Source organism: Bombus pyrosoma, linkage group LG12 (assembly GCF_014825855.1).
Source record: "Bombus pyrosoma isolate SC7728 linkage group LG12, ASM1482585v1, whole genome shotgun sequence".
Classification (NCBI taxonomy): domain Eukaryota; kingdom Metazoa; phylum Arthropoda; class Insecta; order Hymenoptera; family Apidae; genus Bombus; species Bombus pyrosoma.
The window spans coordinates 5,713,540-5,730,814 of NC_057781.1; the positions used below are offsets into that span (position 1 = coordinate 5,713,540).

A 17,275-nucleotide genomic window follows, 5' to 3' on the forward strand; every position below is an offset into this window, starting at 1 on the left:
ACTACAATCAAAAACAATCTTGATCAGTGTAAACAATTTATTTTACATAAGAGCAATACTCTGACATCAAAAAAGCGATAATAATGGATAATGTATAGTAATAAATAAAGTATGAAATGTAAATAATGGGTATTTACAAGTATGTAAATGGCAAAGAAGCTATAACAGAGACAAAATAATTGTTTCATCTTTCGTAAATATAATCTCGTATGTATTTGCAATAGATTCTGTCGCTTGTTTGCAAAAATACATCTCACGTTAATATTCGCGTCATGTCAATCCTGTACACTTAAAACCTAGAAAACGTACAACCACAACACGTACGTACTAACATGTAATATCCCAATGTATTTCTCGCGTAGCAATCAGGTGACAGATTCAATGAGAAATACATACTAATAGTATTCAGCATGAATGTTTATTTTCTATAATAATTCACCTATAGTATTTAGAGGGAGCACCATGATAAACATGCATACGGCTTTATATCCCCTTTGGAAAATTGATTAAAAATCTCGTGTTTATACTCCGAATTAACTTACGTTAACATAAATGCACAATTTTAATTCAGTATTCCGACATCCGCGATCATTATTCGTTTCTACCAATTTTATGCAAGAGTCAAAGTTGAACTTTGATTTCAAATAAAAATATACAAGCAAAAATGTTACACGAGAATATGACAAAATATCACAGTTCCGAGCTTGAGAAGCCGCTTCTGAGAATCATGGCTCTCCCTATTCTTCTTTTATTCATATTCCAAAACAGTCATGAACTGTAAGACATTCTAGTTAACAACAATCCTACATTCTACTATGAGATTATCTATTTCAGAAATTGTAACGTTTAATAGTAATACATAGTCATATACAACTTGCTAAGGACGCTGTAAACTGTATACTGGCTGCTAAATGTTCCAAGTGAATACTGTACGTATAATGTATGTAAAAAGTCAGAGGTGATACATAGATTCAGAGCATGTGGTATAAATGAAGCCTAATTTTATCGTTTAGAGATTAATTATTGAAATGACGGAAACCGAAATAACGATGCGCAGCCTATAATATATTTTTAAGGAGAAGTGATGAATAATGTAATAATATATAGTAAAAAATATCATTATTATGTATGATGTATATAATAATTTCGTCGAAATATTAAAAGTATTAAATTCTAAGATTATACATATAAATATATTACTATCAAAAAAATATTAATAAGCTTTTAAATAGGTTCTTAAATAATATCATTTTATAAATAATATGTAAATATCCATCACTCTCCACAAATTAACTAAAACGAAGAACTAAAACATATAAAATGGAAGATGGAATGCTGGCATATAAGTTTTATGAATATGAGTTTACTCTTACAATTTATACTTTTCTGAGTATTGCATTTAATCAAAATGAATTCCTTGCATTTTTCAGTGCAGAATAGAAAAGTGTGATTAACGTAGCATTTATGCACAAAGCTAAATGATAGTGTACAGCATTCCTTTCTTCTTCATATTACTCGTTTAGAATGTACAAAATTATTTCTCATTCAATATTCCTAGCATTTTATTCAAAATAAAAAATAGGAAATAAAAAATAGATAACAAGGATGCTCCCAATGTTGAAAATATTTCCTTATTTCTTAATAAATTCTCAATAAATTCATAAAATCATAATAATGATATATGTCAATATGCTAAAAAAAACACAGACACTTTCTTGAGACTATGGAATATCAAATTGAGAAATTATTTGTACTCATAACCAGATATTACTTAGTCGAATAGACGCATCGTAAAACGGCATGACAGTCAAGGCTAAATATTTTGAACATTTCAACAAATTGCACAGTTCAAAGTTAATTGAGATTATCTCATCTCCCTCGACATAAACACAGCACTTTTAAAAAAGTAGCTGCATAAATTTATTATCTTAATACAATACTTGTGACTAAATATTTACATCAATGCGTTTTACAGCTTCAGTCTATTAAGCTTCTGAATCGCGACAGCCTTTGAACTTTCGCAATATGCGACATTTTATGAAATTATTAAACTAATCATTTATCATAATACCACTTAAGTGTCCTACTGAGCAGGTGGCTGTGGCTCGCTGGGCATATTGGGATTTGGATATGGTGACAAAAATGAATAATTCGGATAAGGTGGTGGTGGATGAGGAAATGGAGGATAATAATTAGGTGGATGTGAAGAAGGGGGTGCATAACCTCTGTGTATATAAGGATCTGCTGGTGGAGGAGGACCATGAAACGCTGTATACATACGAGCATATTCCGTGTTGTAACTCGGGCCACCGTATGCTGGATATCCAGGAGCAGCTACTTTAAAAATTTAGTTTTAACATATATTCCTTTCATAAATAAATATATGCGAAAATAGCAAAATTTCAACTTACCACCTGGTGGATAAGTTGCTGATGAACCGGGCGCTGGAGGATAATGCTGTGAATATGGATCATACGGTCCCGGTGGATAAGGTCCAGGATAACGACTACTCGTAGGATGACTAAACGCAGTGGGTATGTGCGTTTCATCTCTAGTAGGAGTAGTAGCCACCGTTGTAGTTACCATCGCTTCTGCACCTTTCGTTTCTATAGTGTTTGCTGATGTTTTGGCAGTAGTATTAGATACTTGTGAATATGCAGGAGGCACATTCATCATTGCCCTCTCTTCTATAGGTTTTCCTACATCTGGTTGACTCTTAGAGGTATCCATTGGTAATCTAGGATTTGCTGCATGAGGTGGAACACCAGGAAAATATGTACCATAAGGAGTGGACAACGATCGTGATCGAGGATCATTATAATCGTAATATCGTGGATACTGAGCATAAGGATAACCTTGTGGAACATTAAGGGGTTCACTTTGTATACAAGTTTCACGCATACTTGGTTCCGCTGTTTTTGGAGATGTTATAGTATTTGTTCCAGTACGTATGGATGTAGCAGAAGAACCAATAGTTGAATCTGTTATACCTTTAGGAACTTCCGTAGCTCGTAATGTAGGCGTCGCTGATGGTACTTGCATAGTCGATGAAGTTGATTGTTGCGTTAACAAAGGTGGTAATGAGCCAGATGATGTTGGTTGTGTTGCAACTTGCGCCGCAACTTGTGGTGCAACTTGCGGTGATGCTTGAGGTATTTGTGATGGTCCTTGCGATAACTGGGAAGGTACTTGGGGTGGTATTTGTGTTGGTAACTGTGGTGGTATCTGAGGTAGTACTTGTGACTGTACTTGCGGAGATACTTGTAATGGCATTTGAGATTGCATTTGTGATGGTACTTGCGACTGTATTTGAGGTGGTATCGGCGATGGATCTTCAATTATAATTTCATCATTGGACGCATCTCTTTTTTCCTGTTGAGTTTGGAAAGCATGCCCGTAATTTGTTAATGTATCTGTTGTTTTTATGATCTCCTTTTCAATTGTAGGAGAACACTGTTTATCAATTTTTGATGTCAATTCCGTTTCAGTTTGATCGTGCTGTGTTTGAACACTTTGTGCAGTTACAGAATCTGAAGTATATACTTGACTATTTTCTTCAGATGACTTGTGTAAAGCAATATCGGTATCTGAACTGGTTACACGATTATGATTAGGATTGTAATCTGTATTCGAACTTACTTCCGCAACCACATCCTCTAATCTGACTTCTTCCACTCTTTGTTCAGTTCTAACTTGTCCATCTGAGGAGTTTGAATTTTCACCTAGTGTGGAATGATCTACCGGTTCCTGCTTTATTTTTGGTAACCTTGATAGAGAAACTTGATTGGTTAAATTAACTTGACTCAAATAAGGTTTGGCAGTTGCAGTAACGACAGGTTTTGGTCTCTTTAAAGTTTCCTTGTCAGCAAATGGCCTATAATTAGGCCCGTTTCCCGGTTTATTAATCGAACGACCACTTGCTTGATTACTTGAAGAAGATTTCGGTATGATAGAAATAGCTGAATTATTTCTCAATGGAAATCCGACTTCTGGTTTTGAATTCCTTTGTGCCATTGACGATACACCTATAAATATTTCAATATAAATAATATAAATTTAAAAAATTAAAAAGGACAGGACAATTATTTTAATGAAATCATCTAATTATTAATATACCTTTCTTAGGTTCTTCTTCTCGCTTTTGTTGATTTAGTTTAAGAGCCGTCCGAATAGCAATAATTTTACCAGATTCTAATTGCATATAAATGCCTTTAGGACTTTTTAATACCATTACTCGTTGACCAGCTTTCAATACAATACTTCCTTTATCGGGTGAATTGGTGGGAATAACAACGTCTAAAGGTAATGTCATTTCTTGTGCACTCATTCCCTGCCTTTGCCATACTTCCGCTGGTATCCATCGACTTCCTGTTACACTACGCGAACCTATACCTTCAGCACCACGTTGCTGCATTGGTCTAACTGAGGCAACTGGTTTAGAAGTAGTACTACTATCACCACCTCGAATTGCTCGAATTTGTAATCCACCTGCTGCAATAACTTAGTATAAGAAATATATAACCAATGTAAATATGCGTATTTTACACATCTGAATTTTAGAATCAATCGTACCCCGTGTTGCAGTATTTCCAGGAACATAATTATAACTGGGCCTGGAACAGTTGGCTGCCATTTTTTCAAGTTCGTAACCACGACGAGCTAGTCGCTTTTCTGCTTGACTAAGTTTCTTATCTTTTCTATCAACTAAAAGACTTTCATGGTGGAAAGGCTGTTTCGTTAATAAAGAAGAATGACGTTCTAATACACGATGCATCACTTCATCAGAATAACTATCTTTCGTTTGAGAAAAATCTTGTACTTGACTATCTTCTTCCCAATCCCAAGACAATGTAGTTGCTTCTTTTAATGAAAGATGAGCATCTGGATTGCATTGATCAACCACACGATCTGCCATTCCTTGCTTACTAATTTGTCTGTCATATATTTTTCTTTCTAAACAATTGTCAGTGACTAAACGGTAAACAAAACAAGGTTTCTGTTGTCCATATCTATACACTCTACAAACAGCCTGTGTATCATGACAAGGATTCCAAGAAGCATCGAATACAATGGCACGGTTAGCGCCAACAAGATTAATACCAAGAGAACCAGCACGCGTTGAAACAAGAAAAAGATGAATTTTTGGATTATTATTAAATTCATTAATAAGTTTTTCTCTTTCTAAGGCGCTAGTACTGCCATCGAGACGATAATAATTTACATTTTTAATCCAAGCATCCGTTTGCCCATCAGGATACTTCAAACTATTTCTAGCTAAAAAATCTTCAATGAGATTCAATGTAAATAATGATTGAGAAAATGCTAAAACGCGATCACCAAGTTTAATTGCTTCTTCCAAAATACAAAAGAAAATTGTCATTTTTGCAGAAGCATCCATTAATCCTGGTACATAGCCCTTCATTAATTCTGTTGCCTGCAAATACAAAGTTTAATTAGTTATAATTTAATAAGTGTTATTTTCATGCTTTTTATATTTACCCAATCATATGGAATACCAGGGTCTTCTTTTCCTCCTGGAGAACTTTTACTATCCTTTTCTTCATCTTTTGTAAGAATTTCATCATCTGACTTTTCTTCTTTATCTTTATCTAATAAGTCTTCTTTTTCTTTTTCATCTTCTTTCACTAAATCATTTTGATTTAGACGGGGACTATGCAATGAATTAAGATTTTGTACAGATCTAGATACTGAAGTCTGGCAATTTGATTCAGAACCATAACCTGAACTTGTAGAACTTGAACTATTTTGATGAATTGGTTGACTTTGCACACCAACACTTGATGTCATTTCCTTATTATTTTTGTTCTTCTCTGAAGATCCTGAGCTTTGAATGTGAGTAGTGGTTTGCTGGGACTTCGAATCCTCTGAGCGCGTATTAATATCCGAATTATGATTATTACTATAATCATAAGACTGATTTTGATAATTTTGTGATGGAAAGTAATTACTTTGATATCGATTCACATTAGGATTTACATCCCGATAATACGGATCATTACATTGATCAGATTGAAATGATTGAGAATAATTTCTTTGCCAATAAGGATCCTCTGAACTCTTCATTTGACTTACTTGATTTGAATGTGCTCCATCTGTTGAATAATTTGATACAACAGTATTCTGAGATGATGTTTGATTTATTGAATAATTATTTGTAGGATTGGTAGAGGCACTACCACTTTGACGATCTGTTGAAAATTCATGGGATGTGTTGGCTGTTGGTGTATAAGTTTGAGTTTGTTGTTGATTATCTGGTCTGGAATACAATTGATCACTTTGATTTATAGAACTCGGTGTTTGCTGATTTTGAGAATATGGAAGAGCTTGATTCTGAGATTGTGATATCTGTCCTTGTTGAGAAGAACTGTACCTATGAGTTGGAGTTGATGGTATTGATGTTGAACCTTGATGATTAGACCCATAGGCATGATTTGCATTTGATGAAGTTCCCGTTTGGCTTTGCATATTAGGTGGATAAGATTGATTTTGTGGTGTTGATGGAGACACAAGATGTGAATATCCATGCATAGTACCTTGTGCATTAGAAACTGACCCCTGCTGATCTTGAGCATATCCATGTGTTTGAGTAGGATTTGAAGCTGATTGGCCAGTGGGATATGAAGATGAATTTTGTGGTACATTCATCTGATTTTGAGCTGCTGTAGAATATCCACGCATTTGATTTTGTGGAATTGACGTTTGATTTGATGAATTTGTCATATATGGATGAGGTTGATTCTGTGGCATAGTGTTTGGAGATTGTTGACTAAAATTGAGTGATGTTTGTGGTGAAGGGTTTGGATTTACTTGAGTAGGATAATTATGGGATTGATTTGATATTGGAATATTTTGTGACTGTGAGCCACCATAAGTATGAGAAGAACTTTGCAAAGGAAGATTTTGAGTTTGTTGATTGGGTGAAAAGCCACGATTTTGACCAGATGTTGTACTCTGTCCTTGTTGATTTGCAAGATATGCAGCAGTTGGTGTTTGAGATGATGAATTTTGACTTTGTTGATTTGTGTCATATCCTAATGTAGAATTTTGTAATGGTTGACCTTCATTTCGTGAATATATGGTATTTGTTTGCCCTGCTGCAGGATTATAATTTTGAGTCTGATTTGGTGTATATGAAGAATAATCAGGTAATGGCATATTTGCAGATTGGTTTGGCATTTGCGATTGAAAAGAAGACTGATTTGGAACTTGAGAATAATTATTAGTAGATCCTTGATTTATATTTGATCCATAATTACGTCCATGATCTTGATAAGGATAAGATTGACGTGGAAACATCCCAGATACTTCATAATTATTCCCTTGATTTTGGTCTGAACGAAATTCTGAATTGGAAGTAGCAGTTGAATACCTTTGAGAATGATTATTTGTAGACTGTTCACTGTTTGGTATATAATTTTGTGATTGATTAGGATAATTTTGTGGTGCATTATATCCTGGAGTTTGTGAATATGTTTGAAATGATTGATTTCCATATCTTTGTGATCCTTGATTATTGTAAAATTCATTGTATTCTCCATGGCTATTTTCATTTCTATAATATGTGTTTTGATCATTTGATCTATAATTCTGATAACCATGAGGATAAGAATTTTGAGATATAGAATTTGAATACCCTGAATTATTTATTGGCATAGGAGGATAATTAGAATAATTGTTTTGTTTTGGAGTAGTATGTGAATTATCATTTTCTACATTATCAGTATTAGATGATGAAGAAGAATTAGGTTGAACACTAGCTGCTGGTTTATTTTTTATAGTTGTATTTGTTTTCTTTCCTTTCTTGGATTCCCCTTTTGGTTGGCGTGCTTTAGAACGTTTACCTCCTGGAGTAGATTTTTCACCAATTGTTTCCTCTAAATCTAAATCATCTTCTTCATTAGCCTGTCGTTTACGTAGAAAGTGATATAGGATATCAGGATGGTTCCAAATTTTACAGCAAACTGCAAAAGCTTTCAATGGATTAGGTACAGCACGTGTTTTAACTACTTGATTCATAAAGGTATCATATAGTTTACGTTGATGTGATGTCATCCGAACGAGAAGAATATATTCTTCTTTACGTGGTAAGGAAACTTGCAATACAGAATGAGATCTTCTTTGTACAAAACCTTCTAACAAAGCATGTAACACATGTGCACGGTATCTCATTAAACGTATGTCTTGTGGTGTTGAATCAATACATTGTCCATTCTGAATTGGTCTTTCAAACATATTACAAAATTCACTTTTAGTTCCCAAATAATTAGGTCTTACAAAATCAACCATACACCAATATTCCAAAAGATTATTTTGTAATGGATAACCAGTTAATACAATTCTACGTTTTGTGCGCATTTGTTTCAAAGCCATACTAATGCTAGCATGGGAATTTTTTATTCTATGACCCTCATCACATATGACTAAATCAGGCCCTGGATTAACTAAAGCTGTATGCATTTCATCTAATAATCCTTTATTCTTGTCTTCTTCCTCGACATCAACAGTATCTTTGAAAGGTTGTCCACGTTTCCTTTTTGCTTTGTTTGGCTTTTTTAAAGACAATTGTCTGTATAGTTCATATCCAATCAACAAAACACCACCTCCTACTTGCCAATCTTGAATTACCTTGGCTCTTGCTGTCATAGTTTTATGAGAATCATTTAAAATATGTAAACGAAAATGCCGCGGTCTCATTTCCATACCAATAGGCGAATCTACACTAAATGGAGTTTTAACTTTCTCAATTTCCTTTTTCTCTTCATTCGATATTTCTTCTTTTGTTGTACAAGTACTTTCCTCCTTTTTAACTATTTCTTCTGGCTCCTTCTTTACATTAACTTCTGCATTCATAGAAGATAAAGTATTTTTAAAACAATCCTTTCTTGATTCTTGATCTGATTCTTGAGTTGATCGGTTTGTATAATTAGAAAAAGTATTAGCAGAATTGTCAAAATTAGGATATATGGACCCAGTGTGATGACTTTCTACACCATGATACAAAGTGCTAGGATTTCGAGTTTCAATACCTGGATATATGGGAGCTTGTGACCGATTCTCTAAACCAGGATATATATTATTAGAATTCTGATTTTCCATGCCAAATTTTGTATCTGACATGTTTGACCTTTGTTGCATGCCATGACAATTTACTTCCGATTTTATTGACTCAAAGGTAGACATTGGATTAGGATTTGTATTATACAATGCATTTTGTGAAATATCTCCGTGATAATTTTCATTTATGTGTACTTGCGAATTTGATATATTTTTATTCAACATATTATCTTGTACATAACCAGACATCATATTGTGAGTTTCATATCCTGGATGAATATACGGATTTTCTGGCATAATATTCATAGGTTGGGACGTATTTTCTTGTCCAAAACGATGAGCTGATTCTGTGCTAATAGGCCTTGAAATATTTGACATACTTGACATATTTGACATATCACTCTGATTCCCACTTTCATCCTTAACTTCTTGTTTAAGCTCAATAACAGATTCTGATTTAATACCAGAACTTTTACCATGCTTTTCCGGAGCATTAGGATCCTCATATGGTAACCACATATTAAATTCCGCTAACCAATTTTGCAATGTATTAATGGGCATAATACAGAGGACTGTTTTAGAAGTAGTACAACGAAAAAAAATGTCGCAAAAACTAGCAACTTGAAGTGTTTTTCCTAAACCCATACTGTGAGCAAGGATACAACCAAAACCAGAACTAGTTTTGAATCTTTCAATACTTTCAACAATATTATCATAAAGAAAACGAATACCACCAATCTGATGAGGTTTAATAATACGAGCTACTTGTGGAGCTAAAAATACATTAGGTTCTGTTTCAGGATGACCGACATTTATTAACACTCTACCATGTTCATCTGGAATGTTATATCTATCATTAGTATGCATGCCAGAATTGGATGGATCATCTTCGTTGTCTGTTTCTTCTTCACCACTTGGGTCACTTAAAACTATACAATCATCATCTGAACTTTCACTAGAGCTAGATATCGTAACCACATCTTTGCCTTTAGCTGTTTTTTGAGACTTTGGCCCAGTTGATATCTTTTTAGCAGCATGTATTTGTTTCTCACGTAAAGTTTCTTCAGCTTCTATATCTGAGATTTCAGAATCTGAGTAATATTCAGATCTATCCATAGGTTCCTTTTTAGGAACTACGGGAGATATGCTAACAGAAGGAGTCATCATTCGAATTCTTTGTTGTAACATATTGGGACCACTAGGTCGATTTGCAATTCGCGAAATTGATGTTTGTGCTCCTTGATAAATACCTCTACCTTTTTGCCATCGGGAGCCTTCTACCGATCTTCTTTGTATTTGATTTGTTTGTATACCAGAAGTAGTCTGAGATCCAGTGCCAGGTCCAGAATTTACTTTAAGAAGCACCGTGTTTGGCAAACGAACTGGTCCAGATGGAGATGATTGTGAAATAGTAGTACCTGCTTGATTTTGTTTTCCTTGTAAAAGACTAATTACTCTTGTTTTTGCTTTCATAGTTTGTCTAGTTATTGCCATTTGTCGTTGAACTTCACGAATTAGTCTTTGTTGTTCTTGTACCCTTCGAAGACGTTCCATCTCTTGCCGCTGAGCTGACAAAGTAGCTTCATCAAGTTGAGTTTCATCCATAACTTCTCGAATATTTCTTCTCATGTTTGCTAATTTCTTTTCTGCTTTTGTTTCACATTCTGACGCAGATCCTTCAGTTCCATCATCTTTTTTCTGCTTCTTCTTAGCTGTATCAGAATGCTCTGAATCAGCATGCCTCTTATTACTCTCTGTCCCTTCCTCCTCCATGGCATGACCTTCGTGTTTGTCATTTTCATGTCCTATGCTTCCTTCATCATCTGTATCTTTTGAAATTGGTTTTCCAAGTAAGTCTGCTTCAGACACTTCCTGACCCTCTATTGGGGCTCCTTTTAAAGAATTTAGGGATTATTAATACTATAATATTAGAGTTCAAAAAAACTGGAAGTTTAAAATCCATAATATTATACAAACCTTCTAATGGCAAAGTATCCAATATATTAACTGGTTCTTCATCATCCTCTTCAGCTTGAGAATGATGTTGTCTTTCTGATTCTGCTCGTACACCAATTTGTGAATCAATTGTCTCATCTAAATCCATGTCGTCCCCTGATCCTTCTGAACGTATTTCTTCTATTTCTTCTGACTGCAATGTATCATTTTTCTTGTCATGTTCTCCATCAGATGTTTCACCGCTAGATTCCTCTGAACTTTCATCATTTCCTGTTTGAGGCTCTACATTATTCATGTTTGTGTTTGTTGCAGTTTCATTCGACATTATTGTTTCATTAGGCTTAGGGCCTGGGCGAGGAGTCACGCGTTCTATAGTGACATCCCCAATACGTGTTAAAAAACTGTCCAAACTATTTGACATGATGTGTAAAGTCCATTAAGTCACAATATATTTTATTAAAATTTTATGTGAAATCATGGAATGTCTTGTCACTTTCTTTCCTGCATCACACTACCAAATAAGTTGTCATATCACTTACATTATTTATCCATAATTTTATTTTCTTTTATGCCTGCAATAAGAAATGTATTCCTTCATAAGTTCATTTTCATAAAACGATAATAATCTGTTACATTTATAAATCACTTATAAAAAAAACTATAACAATAAAAGCAGGTCTAACTAAATTTACACAAATTAACATGTAAGTAAGAAGAACTAAAGACTAACATTAGAAACACAAAGTATACGACACAAAACAAAAATATTGCACTTCATATGCGTTTAATATAAATTAGATTTGACAATTTATTAAATTCTCAATGTTAAAACACAGTATATAATAATTAAAAGTAAATAATAGTTCATTGCATATTTATGGAATACATTGCTATATCACATACAATCGTATTTCAAATAATACAGCTATGCAGTAATACAATTGTATTTCATACAAAAGTGAAATATATAAAACAATATTCACTTTGTTGTATACAATGCAACACAAATAAACACATTCAATTAATATTAAGATTAAAATATCTAAACATTAGGACAGAAATTAATAATTATAATTTTACATTTAGAGAAATGTTTACATGGAAGATTGCATGTGTTACATATTATTGAAATTCCCTTACAAACTCTTAAAAACAAAATGTTTCAAAACGGTATATAAACCATACATTGTATTATAAACACTTAGAATTAAACACACTTGTTGAAAAAATCAGTTTAGTCACATTCTCGAGCTTACGTATAAACTCTAACAGCAACGATTTGGACGATACTCTTTAATGAGAAGATCATAGCGGAAGCACAATTTAGTCTGTGACAACGTAACCGAGGAAATCGAAATAAGATATTCATAATGTTCCACGTAATTTGGATTAGGAGCTGTCAAACAGGGAAAATGAAAGCAGCCCAGAATGTTTGTTTTTGGTTGAACCGATCGGGTTCGGACGATTAATACTAGGAAGTCGCGTCGTTTAACAACCGGCGTCAACACGAATCTCACACGCATCGAATTCTACTTGTGATCCGCAGTTACGACTGCTTAATTAGCTGTTAATTGCGGATTAAAAATAATGACACACACATACACACGTCCGATGGACGCCATAGCGTCGTTGTTCGCCGCTCGACGATTACGGTTCTCCGCAATGTCCGAAGATCAGCGAACAAGCCTTGTCACTTGGGTTAATGTACGCATCGTTTCAACCCCGTCATTTGAGTTATTTTCATCTAGAATGCATAGTGAAGCCACGAGGATTCACTCTGCGACCGAAACTTCACTTAAGCTCGCACGCGTCGCTCTCAAGCTTTCCGCGGCATTTTTTTTTCACACACTTTTTCTAACAAGTATATTCCACTCGGTGGAACGCCATCTTGACTGCGCTATGAGACACATCCGCTGCATATTTGCGAGGGAACGACATCGCAACTTTATTTCACGTTTAGTTTTTTTCTCATTCTCTTACATTTCACTAATCCTTTTAATAAACAATAATCTTTATACTTCGAATAATTGTCATCAAAAAAATATCCATCTAACTGCATAAAAACATTAATGTGATTAGCTTTGTATTTTTTTTATTATTCAGATTTTCATGCTTATAAGAAATACTATTCAATAACTTTAACAACAGTATATTTAAATCAAATACATTTAAGTATATTTCAGTATATTTGAATTTAATGGATGATTTAGTTTAAACTCATTAATACTCATAAAAAATTATAGCAATGACTATTTTATTCATATTGTCATTATCTTACAACAACTTCTTAATTTTTATAATATAAACATACAGTAAAAACATTATGTCTTCTTTTCATATAAATATCCATAGGTTATAGCAGTCATGTAATATTTTTGCCATCTTTAATGTAAACATTCATATCCTTACTTAGTAAGTACAAGAAGCTCATATCTATAAATATGATTATACAAATATCATGTATAATTAAAAATAATACGATATAATACTTAATACACTACATATGGGATATATATATATATATATATATATATATATATATATATATGTATATATATATCAAATTTTGTTACTTTAATGAAATATTAAATTTATGAAACTAAATGTCTTTTCATTGATTCATAAAATATGTGTATAGCATTAAGTTGTTGCTTATGCATTGCACATGATGTGATATCCATTTATACTAAAGTGCTGACAATTTACATTTAAAGGAAATAGATAATACTATTAACATTGGCCTGATACAAAGATAGTAAAATTTAGTTTGCACTTTCACATGCATCAATCCAATCATTATAGACATCTAAAGGTTCTGAAAGTAAATTGATCGTGGTTTGAAAGTCTTCTAAGCAGACTCTGCAAGTAATTCTAGCTGTGTTCCTTGACTTATCCCTGCAAATAAAAAGAGAAAGCAGTAAAATTGAAAATAAAGTAGTATAAGAATTGGCGATAAACGAATTATGCGTACATCTTAACCTCACACGATTTTTCGTGATTGCAAAACGGACAATTAAATTGTGTATCTAGCGGTTGAATAGCTTTCTTTTTACTTGGTGGCTTCCGTTTACTTTTTCTTCGGCCCATTACGTTTAAAGTGTATCAAATTGTACTGATTCACCAATTTGTATTAAGCTTTGCTACTATTTGTGTTGTAAACTCTCGCGTATAATGACCGAACACAGAGTATAACGCCATGCGATTCAAAAAAAATTACTATATATTACTAGGTTTGTATATACATACATATAAAATACGTTATATAACTTTGAATATGTATCGCATAACAAATTTAAGAATTATAATCTCATTTCGTACAAAGTAATTAAATTATTAAATTATTATAGAACGAGTTATAAAATTAATGACTAAGTATCATATGTAAAAAAATTAAATATAAAAAAATTTATACTATAGGAAACATACGTGAATTAAATAATAATTACCGCTATTGCTGTAATGAGTACTTTCAGTGTGTATCCTTTAAAATAAGTAATTTCACAACATTGCATGTAATTTGTAAAACATTGCACGTAATTATAAAAATAACCTTAATTTTGTGCAGAAATTTATCAATACCTTTCCCATCAAAAAGGGAAGCAGAAATTGCTTATCAAGTACTAATAGTTGATAAAGAGCCCTCAAGAGGTAGTATTACAAAGAAATTGACACTAGATAATAATTTATTACAAATGTAAGTTTTCCCATATGTATTATAATAGCATGAGCTTAAATATATGCATATTTCATTGTACTAATCTATAACACTTTTTGTAGATTAATTTGTGGAACTGAAGCACGAAAAGTTAGAGTGGCATTAACATCATTTTTTGATAGTTTAATTTTAGTAACAGAAACTATGCAACTTCTTGATCCACCTGTACCAACTTACAATTATTATTAAGTAAATATTCATTGTTAAAATTATTTCCATAGCATAACATATATAAAATGGAACATACCCCAGCTCCATATGGACCAAGATCTGTTTATGGATATGCTTTATACATAGGTTCAAATATGCTATTCCTTTTATTCCTGGTATGGGCCTTAATACCAGATCAAATTTTACATAATTTAGGACTAACATATTGGCCTTCTAAATACTGGGCTGTAGCAATACCAATTTGGGCTTTAACTGCCCTTGCTACATTTGCATTTATTATTTACCCAGCTATAAACTTATCTATGACTCCAGATATTAATGATATCACTACTATTACAGATAAACATTCACGTCCTAAAAAAGAAACTGTTCCAGGTGGTATACCCTCTGTGTATGATATTCCAATAACAGAAGTTTGTAGGAAGTTGTATTTAACAAAAAGAAGTAACAATAAATGACATTAAAAATTTATATATTTTATTAAAGGTGTTAAATAAGATGTTATAATAATCTATGAAATAAATTTGAAATAATATAATGTAAAAAATTGTAGTATTTTACAATATATTCTGAGAATTAATATTTTGAGTAAAATTTACTTTAATAATTTTGCAACCATAATGTTAAATTTTTATTTAGTATTACTTTAGTATTACTTACAGGAAATTGGTCCATTACATTAAACTGATTATGTATTTCATACATTGCGTAATGTGATATCAGTAATCTTATACGGACTGAAAGAGGCGAAAAATTATATAGTTGTTAACTGTACTTTCTACATGTACATACCGAAAAAATGAAAAAATTTGTGTCGAAAGATAAAGTGCACGATCCATGGATTGATGACGAATGTGATAATATCGCAGATAATTTTCGGTCTATAGATACTAAACGCGAAATGATTGATTTAAGAAAAAAGCTACAAGATATAATCAACACAGATGCTATATTTTGTAGTTTTGAGATGATGCCTGTAAGAAGTAAGGATCTTTTGCAAAGGTTTGTATGTTATGTATTTAATAATGCTTAATGTATCTATGTTTCTATAAATAAAAATTTTTGTTACTAGCTCTCTTAAAGAAATGAATAAGAACCATCCACTTTTTTATGCATTAACATGGCATAAAAATGATATGAAAGACTATTTGTCTTTAGATATATTTAATATACTCCCAAATAACACGCTCCTTCATCTTATAGCTAAAGATTTAACTTCCACTGATGTAAAAATTATATTAAAGGAAGCATTAAAACATGGCATATGTAATATTTTTGTGTTAAGGGGTGGTAATTAAGAATTATTATAAAATGTTTCATGTTTAAAAGATTTAAGATCTATTTATGAGATGAAAGTTTTCATATTAATTGGATTTTGTAAAAAAAAATTTTAGATTCAACAAAGTCAAATAGTGAATTTTCACATGCAATTGACTTAGTACGTTTTATAAGGAATCAATTTGGTAATATATTTTGTATATGCGTTGCTGGTTATCCAGAAATGCATCCAGAATCATCGTCTAAAGAAATGGATTTGATTCATTTGAAAGAAAAAGTAACTAATTTCTTTCACTTTATTATTTATTTATATATATAAAACGAATATGTTAACATTAATTTTATTTAAAGGTTGATGCTGGTGCAAATTTTATTATGACGCAAATTGTCTTTGAAGCAAGTATTTTTATTGAATTTGTGAATGATTGTAAAAACATTGGAATTAATATTCCAATTATCCCAGGTATTTTTCCAATTTTGAATTATACATGTCTCCAAAAAATGGCCAGAATTTGTAATATCAAAATACCTACAATTATTTTAAATACTTTGGAATGTATAAAAGACAATGATGAAGAAGTACACAATTATGCAGTAGAAATAGCTACAAATATTATAAAAAAAATTATTGCAAGTAAAACTACTTGTGGATTCCATTTCTTCACATTAAATAAGTAATTGTTCACTCTAATAGAAAACATATAACATAAGATGTACTTATTTATATTTATTTATATATTTATGAATTGTAGACCATCATTATCATTGGAGATATGTGATAAACTTAATATCTTTCACTAATTTTGCTTGAAAATGGAAGAAGTTTGAACAACTAAATAATTCTATTACTAAGATAAATAATAGTAAATATGGGAGTCTGCATATGATCTAAACAAATATATCGGTTTAAATGTATTCATATTACGCGCCAAATTTTTCATTAATTACCAATTCTCGAAACTCTCTATACTGAAACAACAGTGAAATATTAACATGTTAAATTTATTACACGAATGACATAGGATCTCTATTAAAATTTATTGTACATTTTAATCTCTATGAATGTACTCTTCTACATTT

General features: G+C 32.1%; 5 protein-coding genes across 19 annotated transcripts; 3 read left to right on the forward strand and 2 right to left on the reverse strand.

The window, feature by feature from the left end:
- Positions 1-23: 23 nt before the first annotated feature.
- LOC122573635 lies at positions 24-12,910 on the reverse strand. Of its 13 annotated transcripts, none has more exons than XM_043740282.1 (7): positions 12,634-12,910; positions 11,053-11,542; positions 5,500-10,967; positions 4,573-5,434; positions 4,117-4,491; positions 2,412-4,025; positions 24-2,337 (listed from the first exon to the last, which is right to left on the reverse strand). In XM_043740282.1, the coding sequence occupies exons 2-7, from the start codon at positions 11,450-11,452 to the stop codon at positions 2,084-2,086; spliced, it is 8,973 nt and encodes a 2,990-aa protein (XP_043596217.1). In that variant the 5' UTR covers positions 11,453-11,542; positions 12,634-12,910; the 3' UTR covers positions 24-2,083. The 13 variants fall into 13 exon arrangements, with proteins under 13 accessions (XP_043596217.1, XP_043596215.1, XP_043596218.1 ...); XM_043740280.1 differs by having other exon boundaries at positions 11,053-11,603; XM_043740283.1 differs by having other exon boundaries at positions 12,630-12,910.
- Positions 12,911-13,268: 358 nt separating this feature from the next.
- Positions 13,269-14,227, reverse strand: LOC122573645 (transcription elongation factor 1 homolog). Its single transcript, XM_043740297.1, has 2 exons — positions 14,003-14,227; positions 13,269-13,926 (listed from the first exon to the last, which is right to left on the reverse strand). The coding sequence occupies exons 1-2, from the start codon at positions 14,116-14,118 to the stop codon at positions 13,794-13,796; spliced, it is 249 nt and encodes an 82-aa protein (XP_043596232.1). The 5' UTR covers positions 14,119-14,227; the 3' UTR covers positions 13,269-13,793.
- On the forward strand, positions 14,111-15,390 carry LOC122573643 (EKC/KEOPS complex subunit LAGE3). 3 transcript variants are annotated; one of them, XM_043740296.1, is made up of 5 exons: positions 14,111-14,261; positions 14,449-14,503; positions 14,597-14,725; positions 14,809-14,935; positions 15,257-15,390. In XM_043740296.1, the coding sequence occupies exons 1-4, from the start codon at positions 14,228-14,230 to the stop codon at positions 14,933-14,935; spliced, it is 345 nt and encodes a 114-aa protein (XP_043596231.1). In that variant the 5' UTR covers positions 14,111-14,227; the 3' UTR covers positions 15,257-15,390. The 3 variants fall into 3 exon arrangements, with proteins under 3 accessions (XP_043596231.1, XP_043596229.1, XP_043596230.1); XM_043740294.1 differs by having other exon boundaries at positions 15,293-15,390; XM_043740295.1 differs by lacking the exon at positions 15,257-15,390 and adding an exon at positions 15,044-15,177.
- LOC122573642 (phosphatidylinositol N-acetylglucosaminyltransferase subunit P) lies at positions 14,983-15,390 on the forward strand. The gene has a single exon (XM_043740293.1). It carries the CDS (start codon positions 14,983-14,985, stop codon positions 15,373-15,375), a length of 393 nt encoding a protein of 130 aa, XP_043596228.1. The 3' UTR covers positions 15,376-15,390.
- Positions 15,391-15,475: 85 nt separating this feature from the next.
- LOC122573640 (methylenetetrahydrofolate reductase) lies at positions 15,476-17,171 on the forward strand. Its single transcript, XM_043740291.1, has 6 exons — positions 15,476-15,505; positions 15,580-15,919; positions 15,990-16,207; positions 16,312-16,472; positions 16,547-16,869; positions 16,948-17,171. The coding sequence occupies exons 2-6, from the start codon at positions 15,717-15,719 to the stop codon at positions 16,994-16,996; spliced, it is 954 nt and encodes a 317-aa protein (XP_043596226.1). The 5' UTR covers positions 15,476-15,505; positions 15,580-15,716; the 3' UTR covers positions 16,997-17,171.
- Positions 17,172-17,275: the final 104 nt, after the last annotated feature.